The 27,687-nt window shown below is 38.4% G+C and overlaps 2 protein-coding genes and 1 long non-coding RNA gene across 3 annotated transcripts in view; all 3 read right to left on the bottom strand.

The window, feature by feature from the left end:
• LOC146450525 (cubilin-like) overlaps nucleotides 1–27,687 on the bottom strand; it is a 77,346-nt gene that overhangs the window by 19,954 nt on the left and 29,705 nt on the right. The window contains exon 5 of the mRNA XM_085100325.1: nucleotides 7,508–7,885. Within this exon, the coding sequence (XP_084956451.1) occupies nucleotides 7,508–7,885 (378 nt within the window). The remainder of the gene's footprint in view (nucleotides 1–7,507; nucleotides 7,886–27,687) is intronic.
• LOC146450526 (uncharacterized) lies at nucleotides 555–1,371 on the bottom strand. The gene has a single exon (XM_085100324.1). The coding sequence runs from the start codon at nucleotides 1,257–1,259 to the stop codon at nucleotides 555–557; it is 705 nt and encodes a 234-aa protein (XP_084956450.1). The 5' UTR covers nucleotides 1,260–1,371.
• On the bottom strand, nucleotides 16,924–20,057 carry LOC146450527 (uncharacterized). The gene is made up of 2 exons (XR_014860284.1): nucleotides 18,681–20,057; nucleotides 16,924–18,289 (listed from the first exon to the last, which is right to left on the bottom strand). It is a non-coding gene; the product is annotated as an uncharacterized LOC146450527 (long non-coding RNA).

Here is a 27,687-nt window from a genome sequence, read left to right on the forward strand (position 1 = left end):
TGCAGTAAAATACTTTTGGTTCTGCCTTAGTTTCTTGTGTGGTATTTGATGCATTAGTAGGTTCTTAGATTCGATTGATCGCCAACTATTGTTATTTCTGTATTTATTCCTTGGTGTTTAGTTTCTCAGCTTTCTGTGTGAGAATTTCTCCCGTTTGTACGCTTCAAATATCGTTTTAGAATTATTATTGCGATGACAGTTGTAAAAACTTAGGTATGCCATAAGATTATTCATAGACTGAGGCGTTAAACGTGGCCCAAACTACGTGTAGGAATAGCGAATCTCTCTAGACTTTGTACAACATATATAATAAAAGCTAAATAAATAAATAAATAAAACTCAGTGACTAATAATCTCTAAAAATAGTGAATGTGAGTTCCTTAAAAATGTAGTCATCATTTCAAAAGTCCATGATATGTTCTTGATATGTGTATGAATACAGAATCTCTGTAGACTTTGTAAGATATGTTCTTGATGTGTGTACGAATACAGAATCTCTGTAGACTTTGTAAAAGATATATAATTACAACTAAATAAATAAATAAAACTAAGGACTAATAACCCCTAAAAATCATGAAAGTGAGTTCCTTAACTATCGAGTCATAATTTAAAGTTTTTGATATGTTCAATGAGTTCGAGAGGACAGCTTTCTGCATTTTTCTTAGGATATCCTCTCCTCGACCTCCGAAAAGCTCTCTCACAGATGCATCCACATCTCTTGACCATCCGCCCAGGACATCAATAATGACGTTATGTTGTCTGACGGTGTATCCTGGATACTGCTGAGTCATCTCCCATATCAAAGGACCATATTTCACTATCTTCTCTTCAGTCTTCTTCAATCGTTTGTCCTTCCACTGGCACGACATCTCCACAGCTACCACCTCGTTCTTTTTGAAGTGACTGAACCGCGCATCTACTCTGTTCTGCTTCACGTGACTGTGTTCCGCATACACTGGAATATCCCAGAAGGCCTTGGCCTCCTGGGACTCATAGACTGGTTTACGATCTGCGGGCGAGTACCAGGGGGGCACCGCGTCTATCAATTCCAGATCCCTCAGCTTCTCAAAAAACAAGACCCTGAGAGCCGCATTGTATCTCGACAGGTACTTGTTTTGTGCGGTAGACGGGCAGCCTGCCAGCACATGTGGCAGATTCTCGGGTGCTTTGCCACACATCCTGCACGTAATATCATTGACCTGAGTTGTCTTCGCTTTCTTTGCTGTATACAGCTTTGTTGGTGTAAACTGCTCATACATCTCTACGATACCCGCAATGGTGTGTGAAGGTGCCTTCGACCAATTCCTCAGCCAGTCCTAACATCCACTCTGATTCAGCTCACCGTCTTCCCACCTCGCCAAAAGAAACTTTCCTTGCCACCTCTCCTTTTGGATCTTTTCTTGGCACTCAGCTGTCACAGCTCCCTCCAGGTTCCCCTTGAACTTGTCTAATGGTACTTCCTGCCCATTCTTGTCTCGGCACTTTGGTTCAGGAAAGGAGAGCTCGAGTGCTATCCCAAGCTCCTCAGCGAACTTGGTTGACTCCTTTATTAGCGATTGATGACCTTGTGTTGTGGCCTGCACTTCAAAGGCTCTCACTAGGCTCATGGTTGGGTCGTGGTTACTATAGAGCCTGATCAGGCTGACTTGATCTTGATTTGCTTGTACTCTGTCTCGGCTGACCTCAGGCCACGCCCACCTAGAGCTCTAGGCAGGTAGACAAGAGTAGTTGAACCAAGTGGATGCTTCCGGCCGCTATCACTGATGATCTTTCGAGCCTGTCTAAGTCAGAAACGTTCCAGTGCTGTGTTCACATAAGGTATGAGAGTACCGGTAGTGCTAGCTGGTTAGACGCTTTCACTCTGTTGGTGTCCGAAAGTGGGCTGGACCAAATGACGGATAACCTCCTCAGGTAGGTGTCAGCTGCTACTTCCAAAGCCAGCGTCTCATCTTGCAAAAACTGTTCTGGTGTTCCCAGAAACCGATAGTGCAAGTCCTCCTTCATACAGTCCATGCTCATCGTTCCCACTACGCATCTTTCCGAATCTTGTACAGCACTCCCCCTTCTCAAATGCAGCACATTAAACTTCTAGGGATTCCACTGCAGCCTAATGTCCCCCATCGTAACCTGAGCCATCTCCAGAACTCTTTTCAATTTCGCTTCCGACGAGGCGAACACCTTGAGATCGTTTATATCGAGCAAGTTCGTAATCATGGACGTCATTGGCTTCGACGACCTATAGCCCTCAGTAGAGCTCAGTCTCGACGCAACCGGGTTGAGACACAGAGTAAATAGTCGTGGACAGAGGGCGGCACCCTGTGGGAGACCTTTAAAATAGATGGATAATGATGTCTCGCTGCCCTTGCTAGTGGTGATGACAATCCTAGTGTTCCAGCTATCACATACCTTGCTGACGACTTCGCAGATCCATATATTGGAAATTTGTGAACTTGCATGATCTTCTTCATCCACCCATGATCAATTGAGTCATACACTTCCTCACATCAATGCAAGCAACACTCATATTGCGCTTACGCCTATGACAGTCCAGAGTAACCATCCGCTCTATCAGTAAATTGTCAGTGGTTCTACTACATCCCGCTTTACCTCCTCGTTGCTGATCTTCCATCAAGTTATATCGGTCCAGGTGCTCGTTTACAGGTCCCAAGACGTACGATGTAAACCATTTATATAGTGTGTTCAAACACGTGATTGGGCGTTGATTTTCGCTTGTGAATTCGCCTGGTTTCGGAATTAACCTCGTTTTTCCCTCTGAAAACCATTCCGGGAACCCGTCCTCCAGGAGCTGTCGGGAGAGTCGCTTCCAAGTGGAGCTAACAGAGCTCCCGACGCTCGCCTAGACATCCATGCCAGAGGTTTTTGGGAAAGACAAAGGTCAGCGTTCTTCGATGTACGGGTATATTACCCCAACGTTGATTCTTACAGAGACCTGGACCTCAAGCAGATATACAAGCAGCACGAGAACGACAAGAAGAGATTGTATACGCAAAGAGTGATGGACGTGGAACAGGGAACATTTGCACCATTAGTCTTTACAACAACAGGCGGCATGGGAGAAGAGTGCGAGAGATACCATGACAGGCTGGCAGAGCTAGTCGCAGCGAAGAAAGGAGAGAACTATGCCACCACTGTCTCTTGGATACGTTCTAAAGTCTCCTTTGCCATCCTTAGGTCGGCTTTACTTTGTCTTAGAGGGTCAAGAACAGTTAGAAGAGCAATTAGAAGCAATGTTCGAGAAGCGGACTTTGAATTAGATAGATGCCTCGCCAAAATCTATGTCCTATAATTTTTATACATACTTATCCTTTTTAAGAAGAATAAAAATAATTGAATGTAATGATTATGTAAATTATTACTATTACTATTATTATTATTATTATTATTATTATTATTATTATTATTATTATTATTATTATTATTATTATTATTATCATTATTATTATTATTAGATTTACAGGCAACATGAAACGGAAAAGAAGCGCCAGTATGCTAGCCGAATTTTAGAAGTGGAGCAAGCCACATTTACGCCATTAGTTTTTAGCACGACAGGTGGAATGGCGGTGGAATGCAAGCGATACCATAGTGGGCTGGCTGAGTTAGTTGCTACAAAGAAGGGCGAAAGCTATGCGACTACTATGTCATGGATCAGGGCAAGGGTGTCCTTTGCGTTGCTGAGATCAGCATTACTATGCTTAAGAGGTTCGCGAGCTACAAGGAGGATCCATCTGGATTTGACGGACATTGACTTTGACATCGAGAAAGGACATGCAAACATTAGTTAAAAACATTGAGAACATAATTTTATTTCTTATTTTCTCTTATTTTTCTTGGTAGCCTTCCATTTGATATTGGTTTTTATTCCCTCTTTTTTAAGATTTTTAACTTTGTATATATTATTGATTTTTTTAAATAAGAATAGCATAGTAACTTTATGAGAAAAAAAAATTGGCTTGAAAGTAGTCTCTTTTTTCATCGAAATGAATTGTAAATAGTTCTAAAATAGTTTTTAATAGTTCTTTTTTCTACTTTTAACTTGTGAATAGCAATTTGCTTGAAATATGTTATTAAAGAGTTCTCATTTATTATTTTTTGTTTTTATTATTATTATTATTATTATTATTATTATTATTATTATTATTATTATTATTATTATTATTATTATTATTATTGACAAACCCGTTTTCAAACTAGCTAGGAGTATAATTATTATTGACATTGAAACTGTAGAAGGGGCCATTTGAGAGATGCGTATTTTGTTTATTTTTTTCTTTTCTTTTTATCAAGTGGAACTGATTTTAAAATGCCGAATTTCATTTTTTTAAAACTTCATGACATTTGGTTTTTTTTTCCTTTTTCTCTACAAAAACATTATTGCTTGAAAATATTGTCTTTTTATTTTAATCGAAATGAAATGTGAATAGGTTTTTAATAGCTCTTTTTATATACTTTTAACTTGTCAATAGCAATTTGCGTGGAATATTTTAATGACGAATTATTTTTATTTATCATTATCATTATCATTATCATTATCATTATCATTATCATTATCATTATCATTATCATTATCATTATCATTATCATTATCATTATCATTATCATTATCATTATTATTATTATTATTATTATTATTATTATTATCTCGGAGGTGCTTATACCATCGCTCATAGGACGTAACTGCTCTGAGGCAGAGCGCAATCTAGTAGCATTACCGGTTCGTGTGGGAGGTCTTGGGCTCATAAATCCATCACGATATAAATAGTGTGCAAAAAATTGATTTCCAATTATGTTATTAAATTTTATTGCATGCAACCATACTTGTACAGTACGCGTAGAGTCATGTTGATTGTAAAATTTATTTTATTATTCCTTATTCAATAAAATTATTATTATTATTATTATTATTATTATTATTATTATTATTATTATTATTATTATTATTTATTATTATTATTATTATTATTATTATTATTATTATTATTATTATTATTTATTATTATTATCATTATTATTATTATTATTATTATTATTTATTATTATTATTATTATTTATTATTATTATTATTATTATTATTATTATTATTATTATTATTATTATTATTATTATTATTATTACAAGCGAAGGCTTGCCAGAGGAACTAACCAAGCCCCTGACGCACGCCTTGACGTCCACTGTAGGGGTTTCTGGGAGAGACAGAGAGCTGCATTCTTCGATAGAAGGGTGTGTCATCCCAATGCGGACTCGTATAGAGATCTTAGCCCCAAGCAAATTTACAGGATTCATGAAAATGAAAAGAAGCGAAAATACAACTCTCGCGTCACAGAAGTAGAGCAAGGTACATTCACCCCACTGGTGTTTACAACGACGGGAGGGATGGCTGACGAATGCCTGAGATACCACTCAAGATTAGCCGAGCTATTATCTGCAAAAAAGCAAGAGAGCTACGCCACAACAATTTCGTGGGTCAGGGCGAAAGGGTCCTTTGCAATTTTGCGGAGCGCACTCCTATGCCTAAGAGGATCGAGAACCCCGAGAAGGAAGAACTTAGACGTTAAGGGGGATCTTGAAATAGAGAACGGCCAAGATGGACTTTCCTAGACTCCTATAGAAACTTTATTATGGGTTGATTGATAGGTTTCTGAATTTTTCTCATTTTAGTGTATGATTGGAAACACTTTGACTGGGCATTTATTTAGAATATTCTTATTATGAGGGTATATATTTTTATTACAATGGAAATTGTTCTTTTATTTTCTGAACCAAACCCATATAAATTAGCTTTTATATAAGATGTTGATATTTCACAATTTTATGACAGCAAACTGTGAAATCACTCAGGTTTTAAGAGCAGATGTCAGTAAAAACCAGACATTGGCCGGCAACAGTCAAAAAATCGATTTCGCTCATACTTTCAAGTTTGATACCCTATCATGTTAGGAGAACCCCTGTGCAGTTTGTTTTGAAAAATATTTTTTCGTTGGGGAAAAATTGACATTTTTGCAAGAGAGGGTAAATATGCTAATTTGATAGCTTAAAATTATGCAAGTTTGTCGATCTCTAGAAAATCGAATAAGCTGTATTTAATCTTTCTGATTTTATTATCTTCAAGTATGATATCTTTTTGTATCGCAGGGAGATGTTCAGGCTTTTACAATAAACTCTAATTTTTCAAAAAGACGTGGTTTTCATTAGTCAAATAGTACCGTATAAACAATCGAAAGTTTCACCCGGGCCAATACAACAGATTGACTTGAATTTTACTGTGGTTTACGCTAAAACATAGGGCTTGAAGTTTATCAAAAGAAATCCCATGGTAAACGAGTTTCTATGGCGCTGTTGACACTCACAGTTGGCTAAAAACTGCGATTTTTCTCGCAATCATTTTTGCATAATTAGCATCGATTTAATACGAGCATAATTTTTTGCTTAGAACTCCCAAGGCGAAATCTTTCCCATTTGGAGTTTCTTACTCCAGTTTTAAAACAACTGGTCAGAAGATTGTAACAATTTTTTCAATTTAGGTTAGGTTTATTTTTATTGTATTGTATTGTATTTGTGCCATAATAATTGGGAGACAAAATGTTCTAAATGTTCATCACTTCCGGTTTCCCGCTTTCATAAAATTCGTCTTCGAGTATCTATTAAAATCTCTTGATATAAGTTAGCACGAAGAATTACAATATTCTTAAGGAGGTTGGCCCAGAAAAATAGCAAAAGACTGCTTGTTTATAAGGATGTTTATAGCAAGGCGAATCAGACTAAGTGACTGATTGAAATGGACAAGGTCTTAATTTGCATATTCTTTTCTACCGTTCTACTTTTAAAATATCGACGTAGTTATTTCCAATAGAAGTTTGCAAAAATACAAAAATACGATTTTATCATCTTTTATGTACAAAATATTACATAACATAATATATATTCCGTTTGTAATGTTTATGGGCATTCACGTGATCGTTAATTAATGGTGAGAAAAACTTTGTTTACAAGTAGTGTAGTGTAAATCATGGCCCATGGATTATGATTATGATTATGATTATGATTATGATTATGATTATGATTATGATTATGATTATTATTATTATTATCATTATTATTATTATTATTATTATTATTATCATTATTATTATTATTATTATCATTATTATTATTGAACACTGCAGGGGAACTGCCAAGTGCATCACGAATAAAGTATAATTACGAGACAAAAAAAGCAAAATAAAGACGGTGAAAACAAACAAAAATACCAGTAAGACCCTTCTTTTCAAAGAAGGGTCGTATCTTCAATTCTTCTCTACAAAGTAAGTAAGCGTTGTCGCCACCCATATTTCAAGAACTTTTGGTAATTTTGAGCCACGACGGTTTTTTTTAAAGCGGTCAGTTCCAATCTCTTGCTGTGCATCAGGAAAAAATCAGAAGTCACAGCAATCAGAATTTGCTCTCGCCTCCCTATTTTTTACCTTTTTTGTTTATTTTTCGTCTACTCACCAGGGATTGAGGAGGTGTGGTTTGCTTGAATATAAGTTGCCTTAAATCCACGAAACCACTTGGGGGGTGTACCATCAGACACAAACAGCACCGTCAGGCTCTCAGATATTGAGTGAAATCTCACTGATCTACGGTAACCACATCTTCTTCCATCATTGTAATCATCAGAAGAGATGGTATTTTGAACTTCAAGATAATCGCAAGTGCATGTTTGTCCGCAATGTTGAATGTACATGTCTTCGATGATCATCACGACCCGGTTTCCTTTACTTGCTGTGATTTGCCAGCGGCATTCCTGATTGGCTGGGTATTTTCTGGGATAGAAGGGACTGGTGATGACTCCTGACGTCTCATTCAGGGTTGTCATATTTGGACACACTGGTTGAAAAAAACAACAACTAGATATGAATCAATGACAGGCCCTCAAGTGTACTCGGGTCGTGTAACTTTAGCGTGATCTAATTTCGTCAACAAATAAGGCACACTCTCGATTTGACTGTAAAATTTATATTGATTGCTCTCGTAGTTTTCAGTGACCCTTCGAAAATAAGCTTAGCCTCGGCCATTATTGCAAAAAAGTTAATTTTATTTTCTTTCCAAAATACGAGTTTACTGTAAATCAATTCAAACACCAGTTACGAACCAAAAGAGTTTGGTCAAATCGTCACTATTCCGTATTCTATTGACAAAATCAAATTAGACAATCTGAAAAGCTAAAACCAACTTGAACAGGAAAAACTGCTAAATGCATAATTGAATACTCACAAGTAAGGACTGCCGTGAAAAGCAATTTCGATCACTTGACTTTCTTTTTCTAAAAGCCGTTTTGTTATAGGATCATATGACGCGATTTTTTTTTAATGCTCAAAATGCCAGGATAATCTGTAGATAACGTCAGTTGCATTTTTAAGGCAGCTTTTTATGAATTTTATAGCTGAAGGTATGACCGGAAACGACGCGGCACTCAGTACTATCTTGTCTCTAGACTTCCTCAAAGTCTGTTTTCGTGTAGTCCGATCCAGTCGGGAGGAAAACGACTTTTTCGCCTGTTTCTCGCCTCGTGAATCCGTCGCTTGTTGCTCACATTCGAAAACATAACATAAGAAGTCAACTTTGTGGCAACACTATCTCGCCTCAAGCATGGTATTTTCCTTCTTTATAATACTGGCAAGTCTTCTGTGAGGCCTAATTGGAAATTGCACAATCGCTGTGGCCACTTAATTAACAGTTACTACTGACAACTTAATTGAGAAATTCAGACCGTCGATCTCAAAAGTTACAGCGCTCGCAACCTCGTACAGCATGATAAACAGCACCAATTCAAAGTAGTAGTATATGTAATAGGACTACATGCTTGTCCAATTTGGAAATAATTGGATGAGAAAAATTCCGAGACTGCCAAACTGGACGAGGCCGTAGGCCGAGTCCATTCTGGCAGTCCGAGGAATTTTTTGAATCCAATTATTTCCAAATTGGGCAAGCATGTAGTCGTATTACCTATTAATAATATTGTGTATTATTTAAGGGTAAAAAATAATGCTGATTTTCTCAGGAATCCAAATAAATAGTTAATTTGGATAGATTTTGTCAGGTATCCAAATTAATAGTTAATTTGGATAGATATTGAAAATTTACAAATAATACAATGGTTGCTTGAATGGGATTTCTGACTCGCAATATAATTATACGATATATACCCCTACAATTATTTATTCCCAGTCAAGCATATTTTGATTTTCCGACCTTGCCTCGCAGCAAAAAAAAAGCATTTCTGTACTAGCTCAGCGTGAAGCAAGAGGACCGTCAGTTGTGTTTTAAAATTGGTTCTAGATACGGTAGTCAATGAACTTTTATACTATTTATGGATTGTTTATGTTAGCTTTTGCATTTTGTTTCTTATTGTTGAAGTGAAATACACTAGCTATCTCTCGTTTTGTTATTCTCTAAAAATGTTCTTCCTTGCTGAAAATATTGGGAAAATAATGAGCGCCCACCTCGAATAAGCGCCCACCCTCATGAGGCCAAAATTGAATAAGTGCCCAGGGCGGTTAATAGAATAAATACGGTACCCTGTTTTAAGGAAAACTTTAATCCGAAAATTAACACCTCAAGATATTTTGTTGAAAAACTCAGACGATCAAAACCGTTATATTTAAAACCCTCTTGTACTCTGTGATAAACTGGCATAACCCCAGGAATGTTCAGTGTACAATACATTCTGAACAGTACTATTTGTGTAGCAAATATGAGGCCAATAGGTGAACTTGCTAATTTAGTGGTTTTGCAGTAGGAGCAGATCAGGCAATTTCTGTAAATGCTGGGGTAACTTTCGCCGCAGATTTATAAAGGGCTGTTCCGTAAAAAGCAGTCTCTTGGGGACGCAGTCACGTAACTGCTCTTCTCTTACCCTTGAGCCCAACATCATCCCCCCCCCCCCCCCCCATCCTCTACCTTGTCGGCATTATATTGTCGAAATTTTGAATTAAACGATTGTCCCGGAAAAGAAAGTAAGTTAGTAACTTTCCTGTAATTTTCCAAATCCAGTAAGCAGAAATCACATTGTGTCATTGAAGGATAATCCGTCAGGCAACTTACCTAAATCATAAGTAATGGCCGTGTAAGATGCATTAAATCCTGAATACTGATAAGCTTGAGATGTAAATTTCACTTTAATATAATTGCCCACAAAGTACACTGGATAAGGAAGTGACGAACCGTACAGCTGGAATGGTGGACCACGGCCATCATCAGAAGCAACATTTGTGATGGTAAGACGAGCTCCTCCTCTCCATCGCCAGCCCAGCATAAAGTTATGAAAGGTGACTCTGATGATGTACCCATTGGGAACTGTGATATTCCAGGTGCAGCTGGTGTTCGGAGGGAAGTTGTTTGGAAAATTGGGGCTTGTAAAGAATCCACTTGATCCATAAAGAGACTCCCCAGAGTCACTAGCTGTGAAGGAAATTAATATGTTAGGGCGCGGATGCCCTCAGCACTGCAAGTTGTTTTTTATGCTAACTAATTCGAAGAGGTAAATGTATTTTTTTCCATTTTATTGCATAACTCCCCAAATTTATTTACTTCCTAACCAGCGTGGTGCAAAGGTATAATTTTTTCAATCACCGTAAAATAACTCTTTGTTTGGATTGATGTGTTTCCAGTTTACTGTTAACCTGATGGAGTTGGAGCTTGGGTTCCAGCGGTGGTTGCAGTCGGTGTTTGGCTTGGAGACTGCGAGAAATAATTTGTATGTCGTAAATGAACAGTTTCTAACCCTTTTACTTCTAGTAATTCTAGTACTTCAAGTGCTAGTGATTTGACCCGTCAAGGTGTAAATGATGGACAAAGTTGTCGCGGCCATTCTTTAAATGTCTACAAGATGAAGAGACACGTATTCAAAAGTAGCAGATCCTTAACATCGTGAAAGTGCCCATAGATTTTTGAGGTAATTATACCACTCTCCACTCAAACGGCGTGCCTTCTGTGATCAGTGCACTATAAAAAGTATATTTACTCACATAAAAATACGCTGTGCTCGAAAAATTCAAATCTGACCGGACATCGTGAAAGAGAACTTTCCTACAACAACTTGCGCACTTCCAGGTCTTAAATTTAAAAATTTCATTACCGCGCCTGAACTTCAAAACTAAAGACTCAATCAATCATAATTATGGTGACACCTGACTGACATGAAAAATACAGAACCCGACAAGTAGGATATCCACCAATCACAGTATAATACAATGCGAATAGAAGTTGTTGGTTTTTTTTTGAGGAGAAAAGACAACTGGAGAGCCCGAAGGAAACCTTCTATAAAGTAGGGAAGAGTACCAACAACTGACTCAATTATCATTTATTGCCTTTTATTGGCATCTAACACGAGTGCTCCGGTCATTGTACAATACGCTTTATCATTAATAATCAGCCAACCAAAAGAGGTGATTTCACCCCTTAGTCATACTCGAGAGTCCCCAGTCAGGAGTAAACGGTTCACGCGCTAGTCTCACGTGTCATGATCATTGATCAGCCGCGTAAAGACATTCCAGCATTTTTTACTTCTAAACTATAAGGAATCTGGCTTCTGTGTATCTGCTACCTGTTGTTTGGACTTCTTTTAATCCGAAATTACTTCTCGTATCAGCCATCTGGGCCTGGTTGTTCAAAGAGTAGGTAACTCTATCCAGTGGATAAATCGCTATTCAGCGGATAAAATTTACTCCAACTAAAACATTTTTGTCCGCTGGATAGTGACTTATCCGCTGGATAAAGTTATCCACTCTTTGAACAACTGGGACCTTGGCCCGGTTGTTCGAAAGCCGATTAACGCTAATCAACGATTAAAAGTTAATCGAGGTTTTCGTTTTGCTCGTTTAAAATGGTTTAAAAGGCTAATCTCAAGCTAAAGTAGTATACCTTCAGCAAAGATAAGCCCCGTTAGTGGATCCCCTTGGATCCCCTTGGATCCCCTTAATTAATATTCCTGAGGGTCGATTCCATGACGTCACCTATTGTTATAACCTAGGGAAAAAATGCCTTCCTACATACTAATTAAGTGCCTAGTCAGTGTCTTCCTGCATACTAATAAGTGCCGAGGTTTACTAATGAGCGTCACTCTTGCACAAAGGAAACAATAGACATGCCTACGCTTGCCCGTTCTATACCCACCCTGATTGGATCTTAAGATTTGTATGGTCAGTTTGAATAAAAGCGCGCTTTCTCTTGATAGCGTAACTCCTGGGAAAATTTATCTCCGAAATTTCAGGTTGTTTGTGACGATCATCGATCACTACCGTTAATAATAATAATAATAATAATTAATATTTGTATGGCGCAAATTAGCATGTGCATATGATCAAATGCGCCTAACAAATTGTATATGTGAAAAATAAAAAATAATTAATTAAAAATAGTTATTTACAAAGCAAAACACACAAACACACACACTATACACAAAGTGGGGCTGAAAACTCTATATTTCAAGTTAGCTTGACAATAACCAAAATGTTTTCTCCTGTGTATAAATGTGTGTGTGTTTTGCTTTTTTAACGGTTGTGATCGATAATCGTGGATAGTCGATAGTCATGGACTCAACCCTTAGGAATATTAATAAAGAGGATCCAAGGGGATCCACTAACGGGGCTTATCTTTGCTGAAGGTATACTACTAGCTAAAGGTTAAGAAACGTCTAAGGCAAAACTGACGGACAAATATCTTTTGGGGAGAATTTTTATTAATTATTAATTAAACTCGCATCAAAGTTTACGTTAATCCGGGATTAGGTTAATCGGACTTTGAACAACTGGGTCCTGGCTGGTAACAGTGTCCTCGCGCGGGGAGCAGGTCACCACGGTGCTTCACGCGCTAGAGACTGATGAAGAGGCGCGAAGAAAAAAATATGGCGGTGCGCGGCTTTTTCGTGCTAGGTTACTATTGTCCTGTTTTAAACAAAATTCGTGAATATCCGAGATTGTGTCCACTAGTACGGCCTTAGTTAACTCCTTATGTTCAATACAAATTGTTTCTGGAGTTCAATGTTAAGTTAGCCTGCAAAAAAGCAGACGTGTTTTCGGCTGCCGAAGCGACAGCCGGAAATACGTCTGCGTTCGCAGGCTAATGTTAAGTTTGAAAGGCAAAACTGCGACCGATCGTGACGGGGATTGGGAGCGCAAGGACTTGCAAAATGGTTTTAAAAGTGGAGAACCGACATTCTACCACAAATTTTCTCGCTTGATCGTCTTAGCCACATTCCATGGTTTGTATTTTGTGTGCTCAACAGCCACTCTTACGACGACCTTCACAAGCTAATCCACCGACAACTTCAAATGCCCTAGAAAATCTCACATAAAGTAGCTCAACATTTTACAATTTATTTATAAGTCTCACAATTTCAACATTCTGAAGCACGGACCGACACGTGTTCGGCAAGCAATTTACTCCATTTCCACTTCAAGCCATTTGACAAAAACATGGCTACTCTAGCCAGAGGTTGTGAGGAAATCCTTCAAGGTGAGTCCAGGAGGCTATCTTTAACGGCTACTAAATGATGTTCTAAGCAGTAAACAACTGAAAACATCAAATCAACTGACTCGGAAAATCTGCAAACAGAAGCTGCCCGCACGAGCACACACAACAGTCAGCGGTAGTCAAAACAGATCATGAGCAACTTTTGATCTTATAGAAGACGGATTTTTAAAAGCGCGAAGACGCGCGTGGGAATTTGCGAGACTCACGAAGGCTTTTACATAAAAACAAGTCCAGTGACCCCTCTTTTTATTGTTTTAATATGATATTATTCTTGAGAGGAAACATCAGAACAAAATTTCAAAAAAGTTCTACGGAAGGAAAATTGCACTGCGTAAAAATTGAGATTTACAAAAATTTCACTCCGTAGAATTTTTTTAAATTAATCATTGTGCATTTTCCTTTGCAAGTGCCAAAAGCTAGCCTATTACTGAAAAAAAAAAACTACGGGATTAATTTTTGTAATTATTAGTGCCACAAGCTAAAATGTAGTTTGAATAATCCTTTGAAAAGGTTGCCTTGGAAAGCACTAATGCGAAATAACACTTATTTTTTGTCAACTATAAATTATTTAATTCAACACTACAAAAGTGTTACAATGGCCTTAGTCTCTCTTTTTGTTATATCAGTCTTTCAAAGTTACAAACTGTCAAAAAGCTGAAAACTGTTACCTAAAGCACACCAGTTGCAAACTTCAGAAGGAAACATTGATATTATTATTTTCCAAGCGAAGCCGGGCGCTGCAGCGTTGAAAATTTATGTTTGTTTTATCGCTTACCCGAAGAAGACGAGGTTGAGGATCCTGTACTTGCAGTCGTTATAAGGCCTGAAGTTGCTGAAAAAAAGTTTGGCTTAACGTACGTAAATGAACAATTCCCTGATTAATGACAAGACAGTTAGAGCAGTTTTCAATTCAGTGTCAAAAATTGTAAATTGGCAAAGTTCACGCCATTTTATCAACTAATGGAAAGGCAAACCAGAACCAATCGTGACTTTCTCGCACGCGTTTTCCCGCGCTTGGCGCCGGTTACATGTATTTGCTTCGAATTGTGATTGGTTCATAGTGTAATCCACGCTTGCTGCGATTGGTCAGAGTAAAAAGTACTTTGGTTTTGATTTTTTCGACACTCAATCGAAAACTGCTTTACTAGGTATTCACACAGAATCAAACGAGCCCCTGGGAACGTACTCTAAAACACGAAATCACAACATGTACACAGTCTTGGCTAAAACTTCTTCATGAAATACTTACATAGCATCAGAAGAAGCAACGCCAGAATTTTTGCTTTGGTCTCCATTTTTACCACACTGTTAAGGGAAAAAAGTAAATTGTCGCTTTTGTCACGTCGTGTAAATCTTGTTTAGTTTAGAAATCCGTGTCTTAAAAGAATTTTAGTTTAGAAGCTAAGCAATTGAGTTTTGACAGTTTGACTGACAAATAATTAGCAAAAAATTTTAATAATTCTATACGACAATAGGGACCAAGTTGATAGCATCATCAGTGAAAATTTTTAAAAAAATCAAAGGTGAGCTTTGTTTAGTCTAGTCTGTGACTTGATCAATAATTCAATCACATACGAGCAAGCGTACAAGCGAGAAACAGAGGCGAATTGTAAAACCTTCGAGTCAATAAACAGTGAAGTTTGCCAGGAACAGCCTGGGAGACAGCTACTATTGGAGTTATATCTGCATAGAGTTATAGCGTGGAGTTAGAGTTGCAACCTCAACAGCCTGGAGTCTTGACATTCGCAACACCCACAGATGGTACACTACCACATTATATTAACAGTTTGCTTAGACAGCCGAGTCTAGCCTGGTCCTTTTTAAGGACTCTCGAATTCTCTCAGTTAAGAACCTAAGGCACTGCTAAATCTGTAATTTGCTTTAAAATATCAAAAGCCTTATCTTGAGAGTTGCCCTCCTTTTACCCATTAAACTTAACTCACCTCATACAATGTTTATTAAATAACTAGCGTGCAATTAAAGCATGAAATAAAACGCGTGCGGGGAGTGAGCACGAGTCACGCGATTTGAGATGTTTTCCAGACGGCTAATGGGAAAAGCGCTTGTCAACAAAATCAGGTTTTTGACTCATAAACATTTTGATATGGTTCTTACCTCGATGTTTCTAAAAACGGATATGTTTTTTGTTGGGCTTCTCGGCCCCAATCAAACGCGACGCAGAAGTCTAACACGCGATCCTGTTACACCAGTTCTCCAAAGAAATGTGATAATACTTCTTAATAGTGGTTTGAAGGACATGGAGAAACAGAAAAGAATTGTTTGAAGTTAAAAGGCAAAGAAGGAATAAAATCAAAACACGATGTTGTGTTATGGAGCTGATAAACTAAGCTTAGATACTCAGGAATTTCTTCTGTTTGTTTCTTCTGTTTATGTTAGTGCAACTTTTATTTCCTTTGGACGCTTGTGGATGAATACGGTCGGGCAAGCCTAAAGTCCAAGACATTATTTCTACTGGCAAATACTGCAACAATCAGAAACTAATCCTATTAATGAAATTAGACCCATATAACGCCATGCATCGGTTAGAAATGTTCAGTAACAAGACAGTCCTCTCCGCGTCCTTAGTGCATTGCACTGTTTGAGTACCGTATTTCAATTTCAATGTCTGTGTTTACTGAGAGATGCTGAATGGCGGCATTGAAAGTGACAATATGAACACGTAGGACACTTTTACAGTAATCAGTTCAGGAACGTAGCAAATCAAAGGACTGAGAAATCACGAACAAATACAATGTTTCATACATTGCCTTGCAACGCATGAAAAGTTACTAACGAGAGGTATGCGCGCTTACGCGAGATTCTCACGTTTGACGCAAGTATCACGACAAACGCAAGCGCCAGGGTTAATTTCCTTGCATTCTGTTTCCACTGGTGCTTAGGTTACTCGTTTTAAAGGATTGATACCAACACTAACAATTGCACTTGAGATTACGTTCAGCCGTATAAGTTAGCTGATTTCTTTGAATTGAGGGAAACTGTATTGTTTCTTACCTCCAAATACTGGGAATCTTGTAGGAGCTATTTGTCGAGAATCTAACCTTAAGGGCTCAGATGTCTCGGCAGCTTGCCTTCTCATATGGTATGAACAAGATATCAAAATAACGTTTGCTCAAGTTTTACTTTGTTATCCCCGGCATAGCAAACACGATGTAGATTTCATGTCAGAATCGTATTGATTTTTTGTAATACAGAAATGTCACAAATGTCCCATTTTGTGACTTCAAACAGTGCCGCCCAGTCTACTCGGACGTCATATACTACGGTTTTAAGCCGTTCACTTACAATCATGCAAAGTAAAATGGCTTTTACTTTTAAGCTTTCCAATTAACATCTAATATACGATCACTCAAAAACAGGTATTGAACAGAAAATCTTGTTTTGTGTTGTTTCATTTATTTTTAAATTCTCGATATTTTGCAAAAAAACTGGATTGTACGTTCTTTATCCGAGGTCAAAATTAAGTCGAACTGTATTGCTAGGATAGCTACAATTTTAGACGTGTTTGCACAATCAACAGAATCAACTATAACTAATATGGAGTAGCGGTCTCTGGTTTTGAAAATGATTTGTAGGGAGACTATGAGCATGTGTAAAAAATGAAACATTAAGAAATTAAACTCAATGACGTTTGTACGCATGAATTTAAGAGCTAAAAATATAATAATAGAATGCTGACAAGAATGCCAAAGTGTCAAAATCAATGTCTGTTGGAAAGTGTTGGAATTAATTTTTGTTTAAGAGTGTTGGAAGGGTGCATTGTTATAAGCCGCGTCCGTTTTAGCTGTGTGCCAAGTTGCTTTGTCGATGATAGCTGCGTTGTCAAGTGTCCATGCGTGGTTTGCAATGTACAAACAAACGTTGATTTTGACATTCTTAACATTCTTGTCAACATTCATTTATACTGAATAGTTTACACGTAGGACGCAAGCATAAGCACAAGAAACCAACGAGTAAACCGGGGCGACGCAAACATAGCGCAAGCATAAACGCAAGCACAAGAAAAGGAATTCAATTCGTTCTTTTTTCTTGTGCTTGCGCTTATGTTTGCGCAGTTGCCGGTCGCCCGTGTAAATCGGGATAACGCAAGCATAAGTACAAGAAAACAGAAAAGTAGTCACAAGCTGTCAACGGAACTATGTTCTGTTTTCAAGACGGCGGCGTGTACCTCCCCATCTTGGATTTAACATTCTGGCGCCAAAATTTTAATTTACTGCGCCTGCGTATTTCACCTTGTGCTTATGCTTATCGCACGTGTAAACAAACTTGTGCTTATGCTTGCTTCGTTTCTCTCTTTATTGCAGTGCATTTTCTAATACATACTAAGTGTTGATAGTGGACAGTGCCATCTAAAAATAATCTTACGAAATAAAAGTTGTTTCACTAACTGTCTGAATCTTTTTTGAACCAGTTCCTCGTCTCCGTGGTGCTCCTAGATCCAAACTTGGGTCATCAGTCAGGGGCTTTAATTTGACCAAGTAAAAGAACTTTATCAAAGGGAATTTAGCGCTAACAAAAGTGATATTTTAATTGAAAGAATATCCACCGTTAAGGTCTAAACCTTTGTTGGCGCTCAGCTAGTTGCGAACGGAAACTGTAACCACATTCTTTCGATTTGACCTTATTTTATTATTAATTTAGGCAACGTAATAATTTTCACTCTTAAGCTTGTTTCCTTGTTGTGGCGGACATCTCTGGTATCTTACTCATTCCTTTTACTTCTGTATCTTAACTGAAGTCCTACAAGAACAAACAAAACAAAACAATATCAGTAAATAAGGAACGCAGATTGGTCCTTTTCTGCGTCCGACAGGGGACTGTCACATTTTTTATTTGTCTGGGGGGAGAGGGGTAAGCAAGTGTTAGATACAACTCCGTGTATTTAACGCTCGCCATTTTCAACTGACAAAACGGCGAAGCCTTTGAGGGATTAAAAACGTTACTGGGTAATTACACTGATGCGACTAGACTTAATCACAACAATAAAAGCAAACATCTCTCGCTGCAGGCTACGTTTTATTTTTTTGCCGGTAAACTCGTAGAAGATGAATAAATGTCTCTTCAAATAACCTGCCTTGTGGCAGACTAAGTTATAGTAATTCTTTTGCCAGGTAATGTTTTCCATCCTTACTTGAAAACACAATCCAACACAAGTACAGAGACCACAACCATCATGTTTTGTAATATTCCATCCTGCTCGTGATTGCAGGAACAGTGCGCCTCACAACGGCCGGTCAACAGTTTCTTTTCGTTCAATGAAGAACTCCCTTTCACGCTAAGAGATATCTATCATAGCAAAAACAAAGAACAAACAACAAATATTAGCATTGAATGTTGTACCGTAGAAATAAAGCCAAACAAATGGTTCTCACTGTCACTGTATATTTTCCGAGTTCCATAGCAAAAGTCGAAAAAGAGCATCATTATACCACCACCATCCCCTCCCCCCTTTTCCTTCGCTCTCTCGAATGGGAACATTACCCGTGGTCTCATATCATTTATTTTTTTAAGACCTTCCAAACCTGCATACAGCTCGCCCATGATTTTCCCGTGAAAAGAGACTCTAAAAGACGCCCGGGCCTCAAATTTCCAGTACTCATATCATATATCAAGGTAGTCTCTTACAAGCCTCTTTGAGTGGCAGGGGAAAGAAAGGGAAAAGCGCGCTTCATCAAAAAGTCTATCAACAGTTTTATGGGCAATCAAAAGAGGTGCACCTCCGTTGAATGCCCATAATGAGTAAATGAGGCAACCCAAGTAAAACAGAAAAAAGAGCAGCTCCGGTGGTCAAAAAGGCAAGAAAAGACACAAGTTAATCCTTCTGTATTTACTACTCCCGACGATGGAATGGACTAACAACACGTGGACAAGGATCAGAATCGAACTCTCGATATCTGGATCTCAAGTCCGAGTCTGTTTCCATCATCAACCACGCCTCCCTATTAATTATTTACTAATGATGACTTATGAATTCCTTTGATGAACTGCCTGAAAAGAGAAAAAATGTTATGTCAGTATAAGGATATGATAATAAATGATGTTCTATTATTAATAGACGAGAAAAATACAGGATAATAATGACACAGTTAAAAAATGAATGAAGATGTATAAGAGACGGACTCAAGGATAAAAAAAGACAAATACTTCAATGTTGATCATATTAGAAAAGGTAATAATGTGGTTGATTACAAAAGAGTTCCCAAAAGAGAGGAAAACTTTGTTAGTTAAATAAAGAGATAATCCCCAAAATCCCTCAAATTCGCTACCTCTGAGTGCAAAAGTAGACAGTATTACAGAGCGATGACAAAGAAAACGATCACATGATTACCGACCTACAAATTTATTGATGAATAGCTTGACGTAGGAATTGATTTATTAACTTTTTAACTTTATTACTGCTGTTTGCATTATAACTGTATATAGAGTAAATGTGTATACTAATGAATAAAACTCGTCCGAATTTATAAAACAAGATTTTGGAGTTACCTCGTGTATTGCACGTGGTAAAATCGTTTTTTCCCCGCGACGTAAAGACTTCAATTCATTTTAATGAAAATCAATACAATAAATAATAGAATAGAAAATGTTGCATTGAGGATATTTACAGCTTGTAAATACACTAAATGAACAGAAAATAAAAGCTTAAATTTACAATTTTCAAATTGCATATTGTAAATTTTAAACACATGTTTGACATTTTTAATATACGGGCCGAACTGTTAAACATATTCGACTCTGAAAACTTGCATTCAGAGTTTCTCCTTGGCAAAACTCAAAATGCATTGTGGGATTTTTGAACTCGCGCCTTTGATTCCATACTTTTAATTGAAAAGCCTGAATTCCACAAGGCCTCGCGTCCAAAACTCTGCGTTTGAATTGAAGCCTTTGAAGCTTGAAATTCAACGCTGAAAACTCTTTATAGCTGAATACCGTACTTTTTTGATGTTATTAAGCTTGTATTCAAACTAATGTCTATACCGCTCGAATCCAAGTTTTCTGAAAGCTTAAATTCAAGGTTTAATTAAAGAGGAGTTTAAGATTTTCCTTCTCATGGAGAAATCTTAAATTCCTGCTTCATTACAGTTCAGATATAAGACTGCATTACATTTAACTTGTTCTTGGGTTTAAAGCAAGTGTAATGCATTTAGAAAGCCATCCAAAGCTAAGTTACCATAAAGATGATCTACGTATGAAAATATTAAACAGCCGTTCTCTTTTTCCTTTGAACACTCAATGAAGTCATTAACTGAAAGCCGTGTAAACTCGGTTAAGCCAATAAAGCGTCACTAAGCCACATAATGTTTTCTATACGAGCTACTCTGTAAAAACATTAAACAAAGACATTTCTAAAGGCATGAAAAATTCTGTTACAATGGACAACTTTAAAGGAAAAGAATGAGAATTTGATGAAGTCAAAACAGCTACAACATTAATAACGTTTGTCTGACCAGTGTGTGATTTGCTCTAATCAGTCAATGCAGAAAACAAGGAGTATCTAGCTGACTAGCAAATTACGAACAAACAAATTGACCGGCATAAAATACTTACATGTTGTCGGTTTTATCGTTGTTGCAGTGGTGGGTGATGATGGATCTGTTGTGACAAAAGGAAGGAAGGTTAGGTGAAGAGTAAGTGTCATACACGGCCGGAGCATAACCCGGAAACATGAACCAACTAGAAGTATTGAGTATTGTATTATTGTTAAAACGAACAGGAATTGTTGCCACGAAAACCCCCAAACGGATCAGCCATTCTCAAGTAATGATGGATATTTCCATGAGTGCTGATTCCCCATATTTATTGTCGATTTCGCTGCAGCGTGCAAAAACAATGCAGTTTGGTAGACACCATACTATACTTTTCACACTAACTTCGACAAAAATACACATTCATACAGAAAATTTGAACGCGAATCTGAACCAGCGAGTCATGTCTGAAAAACGTTAACCCATGTCTGCAATGACACTTCATTATGAGTGTGAAATGGAAGAAGTTGTACGACAATAAAACGTTTTCAATGCCATGCATGACAGGTGAAAGAAGCTGCTGAGATGTAAAGCAAGCTTGCAATACGAACGAAAATGAAGGCTTTTTCCGTTCTTGGGTAAATAGAAGCAGATGCAAACGAAGATATAAAAAGCATATGCATCATCATGAAACAAATTAGGATAGGTGTGTTATTGACATACTACGCGGTACTCTCTCTCTCTTTACAGTACATTTGCCGGTGGAAGCTGTTAGTAGTCCTGCATGGTGATTATATGCTATGATACCAAAGGCCGGCCCTGGTGAGTCGCTAGGCTTGTCAGGACCTCTCCTTACCTACAATATTTGTCAGGGCCTCTCCTTACCTACAGTATTTGTAGTGGGTGCGCTTTGCACTTCTAAGACGTTTATCTCCCCTGTCAGCCTGTATCCCAGACTTCCTGTGCTGTTAGCTTCTCTTAAGACGTCAACTACGTTACTTTTGGAGGCTCTTGAGGATTTCTTGACCACAATGTCAAAATCTACCACCACGCTTCCACTCGAAAGCCTTTTGACGTCAACACGCTCAAAATTTGACAGCCGCGCACGGAAGATAAGTTCTACGTTTGTCGTAAATTTTGAAACAAAGGTACGAGATTCTTTAGAGTTCAGGTTGCCATAAGCAGACATGTAAATCTCGTCCACGCTAATTCTTGCTCTGAACTTTTTGTCAGCAAGCGTTTCTACAAAAAAACGGCAGAATAAATAACAAAATCGGAAAAATTGTGCACATAAATGAAACTGAGGGCAGCAAAAAGACTTTTACGCAGTGGTGTTAGCAGACAGCAAAGAGGTGCAGTTTGACATCGTCAGGACATGTTTTGTCCTAGCTACGGGACAATAAGGTTCATGTTGGAATCTTACACGAAACAGATATTTTTGCTTCTCACAGGCCTTGCTTCTATCTTCCCCCTTCCCTCCTTTTTTTTTCTCTTTGTTACATAACTCTTAAAAAATTTTCACCTCCTAACCAAAGGCATGCATACAATTTTATATCTTCAGTCACAGTGACTAACTCTGTTTGGATTGTGCTCCAGTTTACTGCTAACCTGGTCGAGTCGGAGTTGGTGTTCCGGCGGTGCTCGCGCTTGTTGTTGGGCTTGGCGACTCTGAAAGATAATTTGGACATGGTAAATGCAATACAACTTTAGGGATAAGAATTCGAATGATCAAGAGAGTAAGACCCTCCATCACATTTGATACTCTAACTACAGCATATAAGTAGTCTCTAGTTCACTGTAATTTTGCCAAATATGGCCAGTCCAGTGTGAGATAACGTCCGAACGACCTCAGACAAGCTACAGAGACTTCAAAATGCCGGTCCCTGCATCAAGCACGTAGTTGAGATGAACATCAAAATAGATGTTCAGTGTCCACCATAGGTTATTCTATGAATGGCTAACTAAGTGTTCTGAAACCACTCATTATAGTTTAAGGATTGTAAGCCAAAATAGCTATTTCATGCCTCGACCAACCCAAAAATATCTTCTTTTTTACCTCAAGAAATAATTAGCTCTCTTCTTTACAATCCTTAAAGACTGCCTCAAGCAGCTTTTTAATTTGAAATATATTCTTCTAATTTAGATACTAGATTTTTTCCTTTTTTTTTTATCCATTAGAGTAGTTTTTTTTTTTTTTTTTGAAGAGATCGAGATATACTTCAAAATCGCTGTGACAAAATAACAAAAATCCTTGAAAGATTCTTACCACTTCAGGCAACATTCCCGTTATTTTTTTTGTTTTGTTTTGTTTTTTTTTTCACGAATCTCAAACAGGAATTTCCAGTATAAAAGGGGCCTGGCCAGGCAATTCTCACCTTCAGTTGTCAATCAACTACCAGAGTGTAGGCAACTGACAAACAACATGTGTCTTTCTCTTCGGTTTTTACCGAAAAAAGTGGCTTACTTTTCAGAATAACCCTTGTTAAACAAACAAGAACTTGATATCTTATATTGCTGGGGTGACGTTAGAAAATTTTGAGGCATATTTTTCATAGGACGCTTGAGGCAACAACTTTCACTGACTAAATGGTGTCTTAATTTGCATCTCACGCCCACAAAATTGTGAAATAAAGTAGGGGCTTGCATTTTATAGCGGAAATTCGTGTTTAAGCTTGACTAAAACAGAAACTCAGCAAAATGTTACCCGATAATGGTGAGCTGGTTGGGATTCCTGTACTCCAATTTGGGATTGGGTCTATTGGCACTAATGGTGACGACTCTGCAACAGGTGGCACCAACACAGAGGGCCCTGGAGGCAATGCGGATGTACTGTGATTAATCTGTACACTAGAGCTCACTGCCAGTGAGGAAGAGATGTTCTTCGCCTGACTGCTTGAAACAACAATTGATGTTGACGCCATCGCTGAAGATGACCCCATAATATAGGACACTGACGGCAAAGCAGATCTACTTAGGCCTATTTCCAGAGTCGAACTCATTGTAACTGGCGATGAGCTTCTTCTTCCTAGGCTGCTTGAAGTAACTGACATGGGCAATATGGACAAACTTTGATCTATTGCCACGCTCGAGCTCTCTGCTACAGATGACGAGCTTTGTGTCACCCGACTACTTGGCGACAACACTTGTGCAGAAAACCAAGCACTTGTGGTTTGGAGGCTTGCGGTAAACCAAGGAGGAATCGACGAAGAGCCAACTTGTACGGCTGCGGATAACTCCAATATAGAAGACGCTAGTGGTAATGAGGATACACTTAGTCTTTTTTTTGGCCATCAGAATTTAAGAAGGGAGGGGAAGTGTGTGAACTGAAAAGTGGATGTGAATACCAGGAAAAGAGAGCAACAAAATAAAACCCAGTTATAAGCAAATCGCATTTTTTTTTGGGGGGGGGGGGGGGGGTCATTTTTCGAGTTGGCCGGTAAAATTTTAATGCAATTTACCACATTTCATGCGAATTATAGGCTTTCTTCGGGGGAAAAAACCCTGTAGCTACGGCTAAGTGCAAGGAAGGGAGTAAACCCCTTTAAAAATGTGTTTTGTCCGATATCTAAATATTTTAGCGGCACAAAACGCTCTGAGCACGCTATCTCAGTATTAGCAGCCTGGGGTGCTGACCATTCAGATGGAAAACCCGGAAATTCTAATGGTAAGCATTATTCCATTTGGAGTACTTCTGAAATTATTGGCTTCTAGTCAAAGTTATGCATTTTTATTACTCCTTCTGGGATTTACAGCTGATGTTCATACATTTTGCATGTTATCCATCTTCTGTTAAGACAAGCTAAATCATTTCGTATTTATGCCAAAATTTCCATTCAGGCGGTTAGCTCAATTGGTAAGTACCCCAGAACACCACGGGCGGCTCATGTTGACACTTGGCGTAACCAAAAGTGATTTTGATGGGCCACAATTTTCGTGGACGCGTATCGTGTGGCGCAGGGGTGGAAAGCTTGAATCAAAGCAAACGTGTCAGGCTTTTCTCTCCCTTTCCCTTTTCCCCTCGCCCTCCCTCGGACAGTGCTTTAAATTTAAATTTACCATTAAACGAAAGGCAATGTTTGGATCAATCAAAACAAGGTGGTTATGCCATAAAAGGCCATGACAAATCAACACAAAAAGCATCAGGTTTTTTTTTTTTTTCATTTAAGGGTCTTAGAGGCAACTTTCTGTGTAGGTGTAAAAACAAAACGTCCGACTAGAAACCCTACCTGTCTATGGAAGAACCCTGTAAGGGGTTTGCGGAGTTCCCCCCCCCCCCCCCCCTTCCGAAAAAAAAAATCTTCGGTCCGGCCCAATTCATTCAACCCGCAAGACCTGGACTTCGAAAGCCCAATCTTACTTAAATCCTTCGAAATGTTTAAAAATATCATTATTGTACAGGGATTGGGTAGGGAAAAAAGCGAAAATCGGAAATCCAGAAAATTGTACTTTTCTGTAACTGCATTATCATATCTTTATTTAGCCTTTCTTATTGAGACACAAATGGCAATAAAAAATACAGAAATTAATTGATTGACATCAATGGCATACTTACGCATTGTAGGCTTTATTGTTGTTGAAGTGGTGGCTGCTGATGGCTTCCCTGCAGCAAAGAATAGACACATTTGAGAAACAGTATCATTTTTACAAGGGGTTTATATACCAAATAGTTTGTTTGCGTTTGCGTGCAACAATGCAACTTGAAAGAGGGGTTCGGCAAGGATGTCCACTATCACCTTATGTTTTTATCCTCTGTGCAGAGATATTAGCAAGTGCAATTCGAAAGGATCCCGACATCAAAGGAATTGTTGTGAATGATACGGAATGCAAAATACCATAATGATTCGATTTAGCGCCCTCCTTCCAATAAGCGCCCCCTTCCGAATAAGCCCCCTTCCCCCATCCGCGAATGTGTTTTTGTTGATAAGGGCCCCTATTCCAATAAACGAACCCATTCGGATAAGCGCCCCTATTCTAATATTGCTAGTAATAGTTTTCACTAGAGCTGCTCCCGCTTTTGAAGATCCGTTTAAGGACGGTGCCTACTAATACTGAAGTATTTTTGTGCGGCTTATGACTATGCGGGAAAAACAGATCTTAGCAAGGCCTCTTGGAATCCAAAAAGAAAATTGGGGGTAACCACGCATTTTTCAGAGATAATTAAGCTATAATATCTCTAAAAAGCGCCAAGATATAAAGCAATGTATGAGATTTTTTTCCTAAATTGAAGTTTAATTATCTCTGAAAAATGCATGGTTACCCCTAATTTTCCTTTGAGATACCAAAAGCACTTGCTAAGTTCTGCCTTCTCCGTATAGTTTTAAACAGCGCAAAATTATCCCTGTATTAGTAAGCACCACCCATAGGAAACCCGAGTATCTCGAGATGCGCAGAACGTATGCGCAGTAACAATAGTAGGCACCGTCCTTAACACCTGTATATGGCTTTTACTGGATATAAATACTGTGCATACGAATCAATGTTAAAAAAGAAACGTTTGAATATTTATTGAAGTTAACATCCATGTAACTGGTTAGCATATTTCTCCGTAAATTTGACATTGGAATCTATTAAAGTCGTACAGTTTTGTTTTGTGAAACAGCAACGTATTGTATGTATAATTATGTGAACTCGTGGTTTGAAAGGCTGCTAAAGATGCAGGAGATGGCGAAATATGACTTCGTGGTTGCAAGACCTTGACACTCTGCTAGAAGATGGCAAAACGCGAACTCGTGGTTGAAATGCTGCTAAATGATGGCGAAATGCGAACTCGTGGTTACAAGACCTTGAAACACTGCTAGAAAGAACTCGAAATGCTGCTAGAGGACGAGGAAACGCAAACCCTTGCTCGTAGACCGTCAAACGCTGCCCGAAGACCTCGTGGTTGCAGAATGACAGCTACCCGACAGCACCTTCCGCGTTTGCTGAAATATTACCCGAGACCACCGTGCGCACCTAGTTTGATCAATTCGAGATTTTTTTCGCATACTAACAAATTTACTAACAGTACTCACTTTCTTAAATTTTGAAATTCCTTATATGTATACACGCGGGGAATCCTAGGGTGCCTCCTCGGGTTTTGGCCTCTGGGCCAAAACCCTGCGGGGGCAATAACAGCGCCTTCAGAGTATACATCAAACGTGGTTCATCTTCCTTTAATAGCTGACATACCAAACGTAAATAATGCATTACAAAAAAAGTGGTCTTCGTCTGAGTTTCTCAACTGTTATGCCCATGTGAGTACATAATTCCTTCAAACGAATAATCTCTTCTTCACATTTTGTGGCGATTGCTCTGCTTGTCGTTCTGGCTACAAGTCCGTTTTCCAAACACCTTGATCCAGTCAGTTTGACCTGTACGCAGTGTACATTGTTCTCATGGCGGGCTTTGAGAAATTTGAATAAAAGGAAAGTTCCATTGGCAAATGCCCAACAAGTTTGTTATCAGCTTCAAGGCAAGTCCCAACTGCGTATTCATCGTGTTCTTTAGCTTCTTTACGGTCCCTTTTCCTGTATGCCAGAGACTCTTCTATGATTGGTGACCACGCCGCTTTGTAACAGACAAAATTCCACTTCATAAACGAACATCAAATTCCAAATCAAGTGACAGTCAGAACGAGCCATAATCGTAGATACTTACCACCGGTAATTTCCGCGCGCAGCAGCCTCGTCCTCA

Source organism: Pavona decussata, unplaced genomic scaffold (genome assembly GCF_977016875.1).
Source record: "Pavona decussata unplaced genomic scaffold, jaPavDecu1.1 SCAFFOLD_448, whole genome shotgun sequence".
Lineage (NCBI taxonomy): Eukaryota > Metazoa > Cnidaria > Anthozoa > Scleractinia > Agariciidae > Pavona > Pavona decussata.